The sequence below is a fragment of the Microcaecilia unicolor genome, chromosome 3 (assembly GCF_901765095.1).
Source record: "Microcaecilia unicolor chromosome 3, aMicUni1.1, whole genome shotgun sequence".
Taxonomy (NCBI): Eukaryota; Metazoa; Chordata; class Amphibia; order Gymnophiona; family Siphonopidae; genus Microcaecilia; species Microcaecilia unicolor.
Genome location: NC_044033.1, coordinates 353744537 through 353759170, shown reverse-complemented (window position 1 = coordinate 353759170; position 14634 = coordinate 353744537). Strand labels below are relative to the sequence as shown.

Sequence of the window (14634 nt, the reverse complement as noted above, 5' to 3'; positions counted from 1 at the left end):
ACAGTAATGCTTTTTCAAGAAGCTGTCCAGTCCAGTGCTTCTAGGAAAAAGGCAGAGCTCTGGTATCGTTTTGTGCCGGACAGAGGTGAATGCAGGGAGGACTGGAGGTGCTATGTTCTGTATGTTAGCTGAGGCAGGCACTAGGACCTAAAGGGCGGTGTTTGGGGGCCGCTCTCGAGACCAGAAGATTGCATATTTGGCGCTGCTGCTGTGAGTGACTCAGTGTCGGCTCTGCTCCATGCTTAGGAGTCTGTGTTTCATTTACGCTGAGGATAGCCAGACAAAGTATTCTTTCCACACACAAAAAGGCAAGTAGTTGAGCGCTTAATGGAAAAGTGTATTTCAGTCAGGGCTGTGTGACAGGGAATGTACTGAGCGAAGCGTTTTGGCGCATCGCTTTTATTTATAGTAATGTTCAATTTGTCTTTCAAGGTCTTTGATTATTTTTTCTTTTAGTTTTGCAGCATCATAAATTTTTTTTTTTTTTTTGCAGCAACATAAAATGATGTGTGAAAACGGTAACCACCCCCCAGAAAACCCAAAAAAACCAACATATCCGCACACATTACTCATGCAACTCACAAACTCCTCAAAAAAACAATAACTAACCCACCCTCAAAAACCTCCCTCTACTACAGGACAAAGGGAAGTACAGGGGAACAACATCAAACTCACTCACAGAAACACTCAACTATCCTCTACTCCCCACACACACAGTCCCCCCCAACCACAAACACAACATACATGATTTCTGTCTGCCACTGACACACACGTTCCCTTACAGAAGAACCCTATCCTCACCCACAAATGGCACAGACTACCCCCTCCCCCCCCCCAAATAAATACACAACATCTAATATGAACAATCAACATCTCTCGCTCACACCTATACACACAAGCAAACTCACCAGCCCCCACACCAACATACACACACTGTCATGGATACACAGCATCTCTGTTTCTCACACACAGACACACACTCCCTCACCTAACTCCCTCATTAAAGAAAGTGTAACAGTGAAATTCAACATCTCTCTCTCTCTCACACATCCACACACACCAACAGATCCCCTCAACCCCCCTCCCCCCCGAAAAAAAACCCCAGAAACACAAATACTCTTAAAGAACAAACCTACCCTCCCCCACAAACACACCCCCTCAAAAAGGCACCACTAATTGCTCATGCATATCGCACAATACATAACAAAACAAAAAGATAAATAGACCCACAACCCTTCTTCTGCTACAGGGCTCACGAAAGGGAACTAATTGTCCCCCATACAAACAGTCTCACACAAACAAACCCCCTACACTCTCCCCCCCCCCCCTCCACATCATACACAAACTAATCCACGCTACCCACCCACCCACCACCCCAACAACATCTCTCTCTCTCTCTCTCACTCACACAGACTCCCCCCCCCCCCCCCCGTGTCCCTGAATACACACAGTGTAACAACAACAACCATCATCTTTCTGTCTCAAACAACCACACACAACGTACGCCTGCAACTGGGAAAAAGGGAGCAACTGGGAGACAGACCGGGGGCGGGGGGGAGGGAAGACCCTGGAACTGGGAGGGAGGGGGGACCCCGGCACATACTCTCATTCTCACACACACACTCGCACCCAGTCTCACTCTCTCTCTCTGACACACACACACACACTCGCACATTCACTCTCTTTCACACAGTCACTCTCACACACACTCTCTCAAACATACACACTCCGAGGAAAACCTCGCTAGCGTCCATTTCATTTGTGTAAGAAACAGGCCTTTTTTTTACTAGTGAATTAATATTTAGTTCTAAACCACTTTTCTCCAAACTCTAGCATTCATTGCCAAGATAGCTTCCCACTGGAGGAATCTGTGATCCACTAAAGATTGCATCAAGTAACCCAAGATAAATGTTTGAGTAGTTAACTTTGATTATGCTAATTATGTACATTATATGGACAATCATAAGTATTTTTGATAAACAATGAATTTTTAATGCCAAACTGTACAGAATAAAATTGGATTTATGATTAGACTGAAGAAATGAATTTTTGCTTCATATATGACGGTCCATAAAAAAAAAATTCAAATAGTACACTATAGAGAGTTTGAGAGCAGGGTTGCTTGAATATTGGTTTTTGATATCTCTTCACTTCTTTGGCTGGATTGTTTGTCTGTTCTGTAAAAGTAACCTTTGTACCTTTTATAACATTGCCTCCCTGAACGCTCCTGCAAAAAGTTATGCAGACAACTTTTCTACCTAAATTTCTGTGATTCGTGCATATTTTATAGCTGCACACCAAAAAAATAGCCCTTGATAAAATGACCCCTGACAAAATAGCCCCTGTAATAAAATAACCCTGTCCAGTGAGGAAGCAGAACAAAAGGAACTGCTTACATATGTGTACACAGAAAGTACAAACATGAACTGAGGAATCGCAGACCAGTAATATAAAGGCAAAAAACTGAACTAGAAAGTTGGAATCTGATTTAGATGTCATATTGAAAATGCCCCTCCACACTATTGAACTCATTTATATATCATACACTCATACTCATCTCTACACTGGTAGAAATATCTTACAATTTATATTATTTATTTTTTACACAGACTTACAAATAATCTTATATAATTACTTGATATCCTATAACAGCAACACAGCCACCCATTCTACTCAGTGTCATCCTTCACAATTTCTATCATAGGTGAACCTACATACTGCAAAATTATATAATTGATTCACTGCTGATAAACTGCCCAAGCTGAATTTATAGGATAGTAACTCACTACATTATTATAATAATTTCCAAAACATAGTAACTGAGAATTTATTCAAGGGAATCAATTTAATCAAACTCAACCCCAAATCTTGATAAAACTGTTTTACTACAAACACGCCATTTCCTAGAGTGTTATGTGGAATTGGGTGGCAGAGTGCTATTATTAAAAAACTATGGAACCCAGCCCATTTCCTCAACAATGAAACGGGCCCTAGGAAGGCTCTCTTGTAAGCAATTTTTTTGTCTCTCCCCTCCCCTCCATGTCCAGCGATTCTCCCATCCCATCCCCTCCCCTCCATGTCCAGTGATTCTCCTCTTCCCTGCCCTCCCATCTGTGTCCCGCGATTCTCTTCTCTTCTGTCCTCTCCTCCTATCCATATCCATATCCATCGATTCTGCTCTGCCCTGCCCTCCCCTTGATGTGCCGCGATTCTCTCTTCCTTTGTACCTCATTGTTTTCTGGCTGGCCTGGCTGGCTTCCCTTCTGTTGGTAACATCCTGATGTTGGCTCACTTCCAGCATTCCCTTCCCTCTCACTGTTCCGCCCTCTGACGTCATTACGTTTTGACGCAAGGGTGGGGCAGTGAGGGGGAATGGAACTCTGGAGGCTGGCTGACGTCATGAGACGTTACGAACCCAGGCAGCCAGACAGCGATGGAACATTGGAGGTGCAAATTATTATATAGGATGTCTTCCCCACTATAATAATAAATTCAACCTTCACAGCACACTATGCCACATTGAAAATATGTTATTTTACCCATATAATTCACAAATAAATTCAGGAGTAGAACAGGTAAAATACTTTTCAGGGGGTTCATCTGTCAGGGGGCCGAATTGTGGGCAGGCACTTTTGTCAGGGGCTGTTTTGACCTGGTACCTTTTGTAACATACCTACATTCCACTTCAAACTAATAAAGTAGCATTTGAGAGCATGCATGTATGTATGTGTATAGGATCTTGTAGCATCAAAGCTTTCTCCTCAAAAGGAGTATGCTACATTTCTTCACTGATCCTGCTTTTTCATTTCAAATATCATTCATTACGCCATTCTACCACAGCTTCCTCTCAGATTGAATCTCTGCATAAGTTAAGTTGAAATATTTTTGAGTAACGAGTGATCTTTTTCATTTTAAATAAGGATCAATGAAGATTATTATATCCTACACCTTTTGAGAAGGAGAGCGCTTTGAAAGACTACAAGACTGATGATCCTAAAAAAAATATATACACACACATATATATGCTTGTTATGATGTATTATTGTAAGCCACATTGAATCTGCAAATAGGTGGAAAAATGTGGGATATAGAATGTTCTCAAAGGCTAATTTAGTAGTTTGAAGTGGAATGTGGGTATAGATACTGATGGCATTGCTTTGACCCCATTCTGATTTTGAGCTTGCCCATGCGATTGCTTATAACACATGCACATATCTTATGTCTACACAATCTCTGCCTACGCAGGAAAGCCTGTGCACGTGGGGGGGGTAATTTTATAACAGGGTGCCTACTAAAAAAGACACGTACGTTATATAGGTGCCAGCCTTTTCTTTATAAAACACTAGTGCTTGTGTCTGAAAATGTGTCGTAATTTAAAGCATGATTACCTACACCACCTTTGTATCTGATGTAGTTGCTGGTTCGCCTGTGCCTAGATGTGAGTCAGAGTGTGCATGCATGATAGTATTTTATCGTTTACAAATGCACTTGTGCACATCACCCACACTCTGCCCAGACTCCACCTGTGTGCAACAGGGCTGTGGAGTTGGAGTCGAAAGTAATTTTGGGTGGAGTCAATAAAAATGTACCGACTCCAGCTTCAAAATAAAAAAAAAACACTATAATATATGATAAATTTATTATTTTATAGTACATATCTTTGTCCTTGATCTAAAGTTATATTTACCAGTACCTTAGATCCTGAACAAAAAATTGATATTAGGAGTCAGAGTGGATAGTAGAAAACTAGAGAAGTCTGTCGAAGATTTGGTGTACCATCTCCAAAGCACTGAAGCACATGCCCACTGCCAAAGTTGACAGCAGCATATCATGGCATGTACTTCTCCCCTGGTCAGCATTTTACAAGAGTTCATTTGTGCAAATAATTAACCACTTAATGTATTTAAAAGTAATTTACCTGCATTCTTAACACCTAAAACTGAGCAGCTGTATATTGATAGCTATGTATTGGTAGCATGTACTTCTGTGCAGTTTTCTCTCCCCCCCCCCCCCCCCCCCCCCCCCCGGTATTTTATAAGGGCCTGTTTCTCCCTGTAAAACAAAACTACCCCTCAGTATCCAGCTCAGTTTTTTAGCAGTTTTTAAACTAGAAACAAAAGCACATGGTTCAGAACAAAATAACTTTAAACGATATTATCAAAACAGGGAAGATGGAGCATCCCGATAGCAAGGTTGCAATAAAGACCATAGTAAACCAGGGGTCTTTAAATGAAGAGCTGATTTTAAAGATTGCAAATTATTACCGTCAACTGCTGTTCAAGTTGAAAATAGGAATAACAAACATTATTTGAAATGCCTGTTTGCAAATGCCAGAAGCCTAAGAAATAAGATGGGGGAGTTAGAATATATTGTATTAAATGAAAAGATAGATATAATAGGCATCTGTGAGACCTGGTAGAAGGAAAATAACCAAAGGGAGACTCTCATACCAGAGTACAAATTATATCGCAGTGATAGGGTGGACTGACTTGGTGGAGAGGTAGCGTTATACATTAAAGGGCCTTGAATTGAATAGATTAAAAATTCTGCAGGACATAAAACACATCTTGGAATCCCTATGGATAGAAATTCCATGTGTGAAGGGGAAAAGGATAGTGTTAGGAGTGAACTACTGTCCCCATGGCCAGGATGAACAGACAGATGCAGAAATGTTATCAGAAATTAGGGAGGCTGGCAAACTGGGCAACACAATATTATTGGGTGATTTTAGCTACCCTGATATTTGCAGGATAAATGTACCATCAGGGCATGCTAGGGAGGTAAAGTTCCTAGGTGAAATGAAGGATTGCTTTATGGAGCAGCTGGTTTAGGAACCAACAAGATGAGGAACAAATCTAGACCTAGTCCTTAGTGGAGCGCTTGATCTGGTGCAGGAGGTAGTGGTGCTGGTGCCACTTGATAACAGTGATCATAAAATTTGATATAATATCTGGAGTAAATACACACATTAGCATTTAACTTTCAAAATGGAGACGATGATAAAATGAGGAGCTTGATAAAAATAAAAATAAAAAAAAAACCAACTTATGAGCAACTGCAAAGGTTAAAAATGAACATGAGGCATGAATGTTCAAAAATACTGACCTGGAAGCCCACACCAAATATATTCCATGTATTTAAAAAAGGTGAAAGGAAGGCCAAACAAATGGCATGGTTGAAAAGTGAGGTGAAGGAAGTTATTAGAACTAAAAGAACATCCTTCAGAAAATGGAAGAAGGATCCAACTGAAAATAATAGAAAGCAGCATAAAGAATGACAACTCAAATGCAAAGCGCTTATAAGGAAAGCAAAGAGAGACTTTGAAAAGAAGATTACATTGGAGACAAAAACATGTAGTAAAATCTTTGTAGGTATATTAGAATCAAGAAGCTGGTAAAAGAATCAGCTGGACCACTTGATGGCCAAGGGATAAAAGGGGGCACTCAGGGAAGTCAAGGCCATAGTGGAGAGATTAAATGAATTGTTTGCTTTGGTCTTCACCAAAGAAGATGTGGGGGAGATAACTGTGCCAGAGATGGTATTTAGTGCTGATGAGCCAGAGAAACTGAAACAAATCTCTAAACCTGGAAGAAATAATGGGTCAGTTTGATAAATTAAAGAGTATCAAATCACCTGGACTGGATGGTATACATCCCACAGTATTGATAGAACTGAAAAATGAACTTGCAGAGCTATTGTTAGTAATATGTAATTTATCTTTAAAATCGAGCATTATACTAGGAGATTGAAGGGTGGCCAATGTAATGCCAGTTTGTAAAAAAGGGTTTCCAGAGGTGATCTGGGAAATTATAGTCAGTGCTGGGCAAAATGGTAGAGACTATTATAAAAAAAACAAAATTACAGAGCATATACATAAGCATGGATTAATGAGATATAGCTAATATGGACTTAAGTCAAGGGAAATCTTGCTTCACCAGCCTAATGCATTTCTTTTTTTTTTTTTTTTTTTTCCCTTAAAAGCGCATATTGCTTTTATTTTAAATCTGTTTATTAAGTTTTACAAAGTGAACATAGAAGGAACATTTCTAATACATAGAAAAATCTGTGACAAAATCTCCACGACAAATCAAATCAGTACATTGCGAAGGGCAAAGGGCCTTATGTCTGATAGCCCCGTACCTATAGTACCTCCTTCTATATTTAATCATTTGTATTAAAGATCATACAAACATTAAACCTTTGTATTAAAGATCATACAAACATTAAACCTTAAATAACACATTTACATTAACATGGCAGATACTCCAAAAACATTCCAGAATGCTAACCACCATTGTATGCAAACCATATTAACCTTTATTCCCCCCCCTTCCCCCCCCCAATCCCTCCCCCCCTTCCCCAGTCCTCCCTACCCCTTCCTACCCTCCCACCCAGATATCTTTGTTACGTTTACCTCCCCTCAACCGGCTCTAACCTATCATGTGAGTGAGTTGACCAATAAGCTACGAGCTCTACCCGGTAGCGCCTGCACGTATGGTTCCCAGACCTCCCAAAAGCGGCGTCTACTTTTTGGACTATTGTGCACACTTCGTGCCTCCATTGTCACCAGTGAATGTAACATATTTCTCCATAGCCAGTATGAGGGCCCCACGTCCTGGGTCCAATGTTGCAATATGCTTTGTTTCCCAATCAAAATAGCCTTATATAGGAATAATCTCTCCATTGGTCTCAAGTCTTTCCCACTCCCACCTAGTCCTAGCACTATGCTTCGTGGCAGCAAACTTATCTTTTTATATAACAGGGACTCACAGAATTCCATAATCTTACCCCAAAACTTCCTAATTTCAGGACATTCCCATAGCATATGATATAGGGACGCTCTCTGAAAATTACATTTAATACACTTAGGCTCTTGTATATTTCCAGTATAGTATGCCTGTATGGGGGAGAAATACCCTCTCAAGATTATCCTAAATTGTATCTCCCTGTGTCTAGCACTGGTCACCTTGTATGCAATCTCCTTCAGAAACTGGGCAATGTCACCGCTCCTAATCTCCACCCTCATATCTGCTGACCACCTCCTGGCCACCTCTCCGTAATCTCGCTGCACCATTACCATACCCAGCTGTCTATAAAGCACAGACACCGAGGTCTGCTCTCTGCCCGGAGGCAAGAATAAGTTCGACAATAAGTCATATATCCCTCTATCACACTTGTTCCTTTGCAAGTGTGATATATAGCTATGGAGCTGAAGATAGTCATACCAACTCACATGCTCAGTTCCCACCATATCTACTAGGGCCTCCCGAGTGATTATCTCCCCCGAATCCTGTATCACATCCGCCACCAACACTACTCCTTCCCGTGTCCAACTCATTAACCTCTTTTGGTTCCCCCCTTGCCCAAAGTCCGCATTCCCCGCTAACGGAAGCATATCCGTACTATATGGGTTCTTATTCAAACGTTGCAATATATACTGCCATGTGCGTCTCATGGGTTGTAATAATACGTGCTGGCTCCACCCCTTAGGGAGCACTTCACTCTTAGCATGCAGCATATAATACGGATGATATGGCCTGAACAATTCTTTCTCATAGCTCCATGCTGTATACTCCTCTGTTTCTAATATCCAGTCTGCCAAATGTCTCGACAAACAGGCCCAGTTATATTGTTTAATGTCTGGCAATCCGAGGCCCCCCTCTGCTCTTCTCCCATACAAAAATTCCAACTTAACTTTAGCCTTCTTCCCTCCCCAGCAGAACCGGGACACCATCCTACGGAGTTTCTTAAGATCTTTTGTTAGTAACAGAATTGGCAGCTGTCGCAGAACATATAGCCATTTTGGAAAAATCATCATGGCAAACAGCCCTACCCTACCGCTCAACGATAGAGGCAAACCCTCCCACAAAGTCAACTGGTGTTTCGTATGATGTAACAGTTCATCCACATTCCTTCTATATAATCGACTCAAATCCCCTGTTAGAATGATACCCAGATATTTAAACTCATTATCCGCCCATCTCAACGGGAACTCTCCTCTCCATTGCTCTCTTACTATATTAGAGGTGGGCAATCCCTCCGACTTCTGGGTGTTCAATTTGAATCCTGAAAATGCCCCATATTCGGCAAAAACCTCCATCAACACCGTCAACGACTGCTCAGGTCGAGCCAGATGGACCAAAAGATCATCGGCAAAGGCCGAGATCTTAAATTCCCTGCTACCCAATTTCACTCCTTCAATCTCTGGGTTCCCTAAAATTTCCCGAATCAAGGGATCCAATGTAATGGCAAAAAGTAATGGGGACAGGGGGCATATTGTATAATATTGATATCGCTTGAGTGAAATATCCCTCAAATCCATACGCTCGCAGTGAGGCAAATAGAAATTCCCACTCAACCCTATCGAATGCCTTTTCGGCATCGAAACTAATCAATAATGAATCCCCTCCTTCCCTACGCATCCTGTCCATTGTGGCTAAAATCAGTCTAATATTTTTCACACTCTGTCTCCCCTGAACAAACCCGACTTGAGGGGCTGCCACTATCTTAGATAACACTCTGGCCAATCTCGATGCTAGTATCTTCGCCAATAATTTAGCCTCGTAGCTAATTAAAGATATTGGTCTATAGGAGTCGGGGAATATCGGATCCTTCTCTGGTTTCAGAAAAACCATAATATCCGCAAGACGCAAGGACTGTGGGAGCTCCCCCGATTCAACCGAAGTGTTGAAAGCATTGACAAGGGATTCTCCTATATCTAACCCTAGTATTTTATATAGCTCTGCCCTAAAGCCATCCGGCCCTGCTGCCTTATGTAGTGCACTACCTCTGATTTCTCTAAGCACCTCATCCACTTCTATCTGTTTGTTTAGCTCCATCCTCTGTTGCTCCGTAATTCTAGGCAGAGTGACATTCTCAAGATACATATCTGGGTCTAGATCATCAGCATCATTCTTTGCATACAACCTCTCATAATAATCATGAAACACTTTCTGAATCTCTGCATCGGTGTGTACTAGTGCCCCCCCTTGATTCTTGATCGCCATCACTCTTCTCTGTCCCCTCGCTCTTTTCACTAATCTTGCCATCATTTTCCCTGGCTTATTGCCGAACTTATGTAATTGAAATTTATAATAAACAGCAGATTTACTTGCTCTCTGATGCAGCAACTCATTCAAGGACGCTTGTGTGGCCAGGAGTTGATCCCCGACCCGACCTCCAGAATGCTGCCCATATGCCCTTCTTAAATGTACTAACTGTTTCCCCAGTCTTATGATTGCTTGATTTCTCTGTTTCTTCTTCCTGGCACTAAACGCAATTATTTCACCCCTTAATACAGCCTTCCCCGCTTCCCAGTAAAGGGTCGGTGTGTTTACATGGGGGGCATTATGAATTGTATATTCTTTCCATCTCCCCCTGATATATGTCCAAAATTCTGGATCGTAATACAGATCCAGGGGGAAGATCCAGCGATACTGTTTGCTTTGTAGCTGCTGATCCCTGTATTTGATATATATAGCCGCATGATCCGATATTATCGTCGGATCAATATCGGCCTCCAATATCTCTGCAAAACTCTCTTCATCTATCAGCAAATAATCGATTCGTGATTGTGTGTTGTGAGCTCTAGAATAATGTGTATAATCTTTAAGGTTTGGATGTAATACCCTCCACACATCTACCACCCCCAATGCGCCACATATCAGGTTTATGCCTTTGTTAGCTCCAACAGCCTTGCTCGCACTAGTATGAGATCTATCCATCTTGTGATCCGCTACCACATTGAAGTCTCCCCCTATTATTTTATGCTGTATATTAAAGCACTGAATTTTACTTATGAGGGTCTGATAAAATTGTTTACTGTACATGTTAGGAGCATATACATTCACTATTAGAAATGAACTACCATTCACCTTTACCTGAGCCAGTATATATCTCCCTTCCTCATCAAGACATGATTTTTCTATCACCACCTGCAAAGATTTATGGAATAATATCGCCACTCCTGCTTTTTTCCCTACCGCTGGGGCTTCTAGCATGGTCCCCACCCACCAGGTTTGAAGCTTTGCATGCTCCTGGGACGTTAAGTGTGTTTCTTGTAGGAGCGCTACATCAGCCCCTTTCTTTTTGAGGCTATGAAGTATTTTCTTTCTTTTTATAGGAGAAGATATACCCCCCACATTCCAGGAGTAAACTTTAAGTCCCATTACGTTATACCTGTTGATGCTGGCCTTATCAAGTATACTACGTCTAGTGCCCAGCAGGCCCGGCGTCCCAGCAGCGCCGCTCCCGCTGTTCTTCCCCACAAATGCTCATTAATCCGCTCCCTCACCTCCATTTGTATACACTGTATTGCCCGTTGAGATTCAACTACCCAAGACCTTCCCCTCCCTATCCCCCCCAATCCCTCCCTCCTCCCAGCTCCCCTTCCCCCCCTCCCGTTCCAAATGGTGATCACGATATAACACCCACACTCTCCCAATCAACATATCCCCCCTACCCATCAGCTCCCCCTCTCATTCCCAGCATATTATACAGGCTCATCTACCTCATATTATCCATCATATTGATCATTGGCTATCTGTCTCCCTCTCGGGAGGCAGAAGCCTATTCCAGATACAGTTAACTATATAAACCCCTTCAAATAAAGTCCCAACAGAAACTTTAGGCATTTTTATAATCCCATATACACATACAACCTCGAGACTCCTGCATATGAGCTTACAGAGAGTCCACTGTGCAAACTGCGGATTCTCACGTTTGCATATAATCTCGATCAGGCTCGTGCTCACTCCGGAGATCTACTCCAATCCGGCTCATCTACTTAAACTCTTCAACTGCACATTTTCAGTCTGTGGGGCTGTCTCTCCAAGTTTGTTTGCCATACTCTGATCAAAATTGTCCCAGTTACTATATCCAATTTTATCTGTCCTTCCCTCTAAAGGAATCCTGGAATCTGGATCATAGTTCTGTACTTGCTTCCAATTTATAAACATAACTGAAACCTTAACCTCAAAACCTGGTATTATCCCATATGCTCGTTCAGCCACGAACCGCCATCCGGTGCGCAGTCCAAATGTCCGCAAACCAGTCTCCCAAGGCTCTGTTCACTTTTATTGCAAACTGATCTTCACTCTTCCCAACTTTCAATATCTCAATCCCTTCTAGGAATTTTCATGGCGTATCCTGCACATTCCCGTGTTGCTGCACATATTCTCTCGCTGCCTCCACTTTATCAAAAAATTTTGTAACTCCATTAATAGAGATACGCAGTCTTGCAGGGTATAGAAGTGCAAACTTTATCTTTTTCTGGAACAGGTCCGTGCACAATGGCGTAAAAGTTTTCCTCAGTGCTTGCACCTGTTGAGAATAATCCTGAAAGCACAGGATTTTCTTACTTTGATAAGTCAGGGTGCCCCCTCCTCGTATCGCTTCCAATATAGCTTGCTTATGTCGGAAATTGAGGATTTTCAAAATCACCACTCGTGCCCTGGTCTCTGATGGGCGTAGGGGCCCCACTCTATGTGCCCTCTCCACACAGAAATTATGGATTTTATCCTCTATATGCAGGGACTGTGGCAGCCACCCCTCCAAGAATGCTGGTAATTCTTTATCTATTAGTGACTCTGGGAGCCCGACTAACCTCAAGTTATTTCGCCTGCTGCGATTCTCTAAGTCGTCGAGCTTAGCCTCCAGGCTCTGCACCCTTTTCTCCATTTTCGCGGTGATCTCCTTCTGGGCCTCAGCTGCCTCCTCGACCTCCGATACTCGCTGCAGCCCTTCGTCCAGCTCCAAACTCATGCTATCGATGCGCTCGTGAGCTTCTTCTGCTCTATCATAAAGTTGTTGTAATTTTTTATCTAGGGCCGCCTCAACCGCCGCTGTGATCTCGGCAGTGATCTCCGTCATCCATACAGAGCCTGCTGTAAGTTCTCCGATATCACGCTGGTCGGCCATTTTGTTGTCCGCCTGCTTGAGTTTATCTCGCTCCTTTCTAACTGTTTTTGTCGCCATTCCGCTTCTTCTCTCGGTCTTTCCGATCGCGAGTCAATTCCCCCAGCTGAGGAATGCGAAGCTGTGTCTTTTTCCGCCGTGGGCTCGCCAATTCAGCCGATTATTGGGTTAAGTGGGCACAGAGCTGAGCTTACCAGCGTCTGCCCTGCACCATGGCGTCACGTGATCTCCCTAATGCATTTCTTTAAAGAGGTGAATATACATGTGGATAAAGGTGAGCTGATTGATATTGTGTATCTGGATTTTCAAAAGGCATTTGACAAAGTACCTTATGAATGATTCCTGAGGAAATTAGAAAGTCATGAGATAGAAACTAGTGTTCTATTATGGATTAAGAACTGGTTAAAAGATAGAAAACAGAAAGTAGGGTTAAATGGTCAGTATTTTTAATGGAGAAGGGTAGATAGTGGGGTTTCTCAGGGGTCTGTGCTGGGACTGCTGCTTTTTATCATATTTATAAATGATCTAGAGATGGGAGTAACTAGTGAGGTAGTTAAATTTGCCGATGCCATACAGTTATTCAAAGTTGGTAAATCACAAGAGGATTGTGAAAAATTGCAAGAAGACCTTGAGACAGGGAGCTGGGCATCCAAATGGCAGATGACATTTAATATGAGCAAGTGCAAAGTGATGCATATAGGAAAGAGGAACCCAAACTATAGCTACGTGAGTCAAGGTTCTACAACAGGAGTTGACTCCCAGGAAAAAGACTTGGGTGTCATCGTTGATGATATGTTGAAACCCTCTGCTTAGTGTGCAATGGTGGCTAAGAAAGCAAATATAATGTTAGTGATTATTAGGAAAGGAATGGAAAACAACTGAGAATATTGTAATGTCTTTGTATCACTCTGTAAGCCATTATTAAGATGGACTTGAGAATATCCACTGCTTATTTCCAGGATAAGCAGTATAAAATCGGTTTTACTGTTTTGGGATCTTGCCAGGTGTTTGTGACCTGGATTGACCACTGTTGGAAACAGGATATTGGGCTTGATGGACCTTTGGATTGTTCCAGTATGGCAATACTTACGTTCTTATGGATTGTTGGTAATGCACACAACATTTGTCTACCCTTAGTTTTAAACAATGTTGTAATCTGATAATTTACACCTTTCGAAAAATTGCTTGATTATAAAACAGCAGTTTTTCAAGCTATATGTTGCAAGAATAAAGTATAGTATCATTACTTCTGTTTAACTAGTCATTGGTGTGTCATGAGCTTTTCTCCAGGTGTGATTTCCAACTCTTTTTAATTCCCCCCAACAGGGAGCTGAGGAAACCAAACTGAAGTGGGAACATATTACTATGCTGGTGGCAAGTTTGAGGGAGTTTGTGAGATCAACTGATCGGAAGATCATAGCCAACATGCTTTCGAAGTTAAAGCTGGAGCTGGACTTTGACAGCCATGCTATAAGCCAGGTCCAGGTGGTGCTCTTCGGTTTTCAGGATGCGGTAAGTAAATATGTCATGCCTCAGTATTAACAAGTTTGAGATTCCTCATCTAAATTTGTATAAGTCGAGTTGTTGGTTTTTTTTTTTTTAATGATGACAAAACAATCCATTGAGAATCTATACAGGAGTAGGGTTACCATATGTCCGGATTTACCCGGACATGTCCTCTTTTTGAGGGCATATCCGGGCAACCGGACGGGTTTTGCC

At 42.0% G+C, this 14634-nt stretch overlaps 1 protein-coding gene across 6 annotated transcripts in view; it reads left to right on the top strand.

The window, feature by feature from the left end:
* The window catches only part of MAP3K5 (mitogen-activated protein kinase kinase kinase 5), a 534389-nt gene that overhangs the window by 463369 nt on the left and 56386 nt on the right, over positions 1-14634 (top strand). For all 6 annotated transcript variants that reach the window (XR_003941620.1, XM_030198514.1, XM_030198515.1 and 3 more), the window contains one exon: positions 14242-14427. Coding sequence is in view for 5 of the 6 variants with exons in the window: in XM_030198514.1 (XP_030054374.1) it covers positions 14242-14427 (186 nt within the window). In the remaining variant the exon portion in view is untranslated. The remainder of the gene's footprint in view (positions 1-14241; positions 14428-14634) is intronic.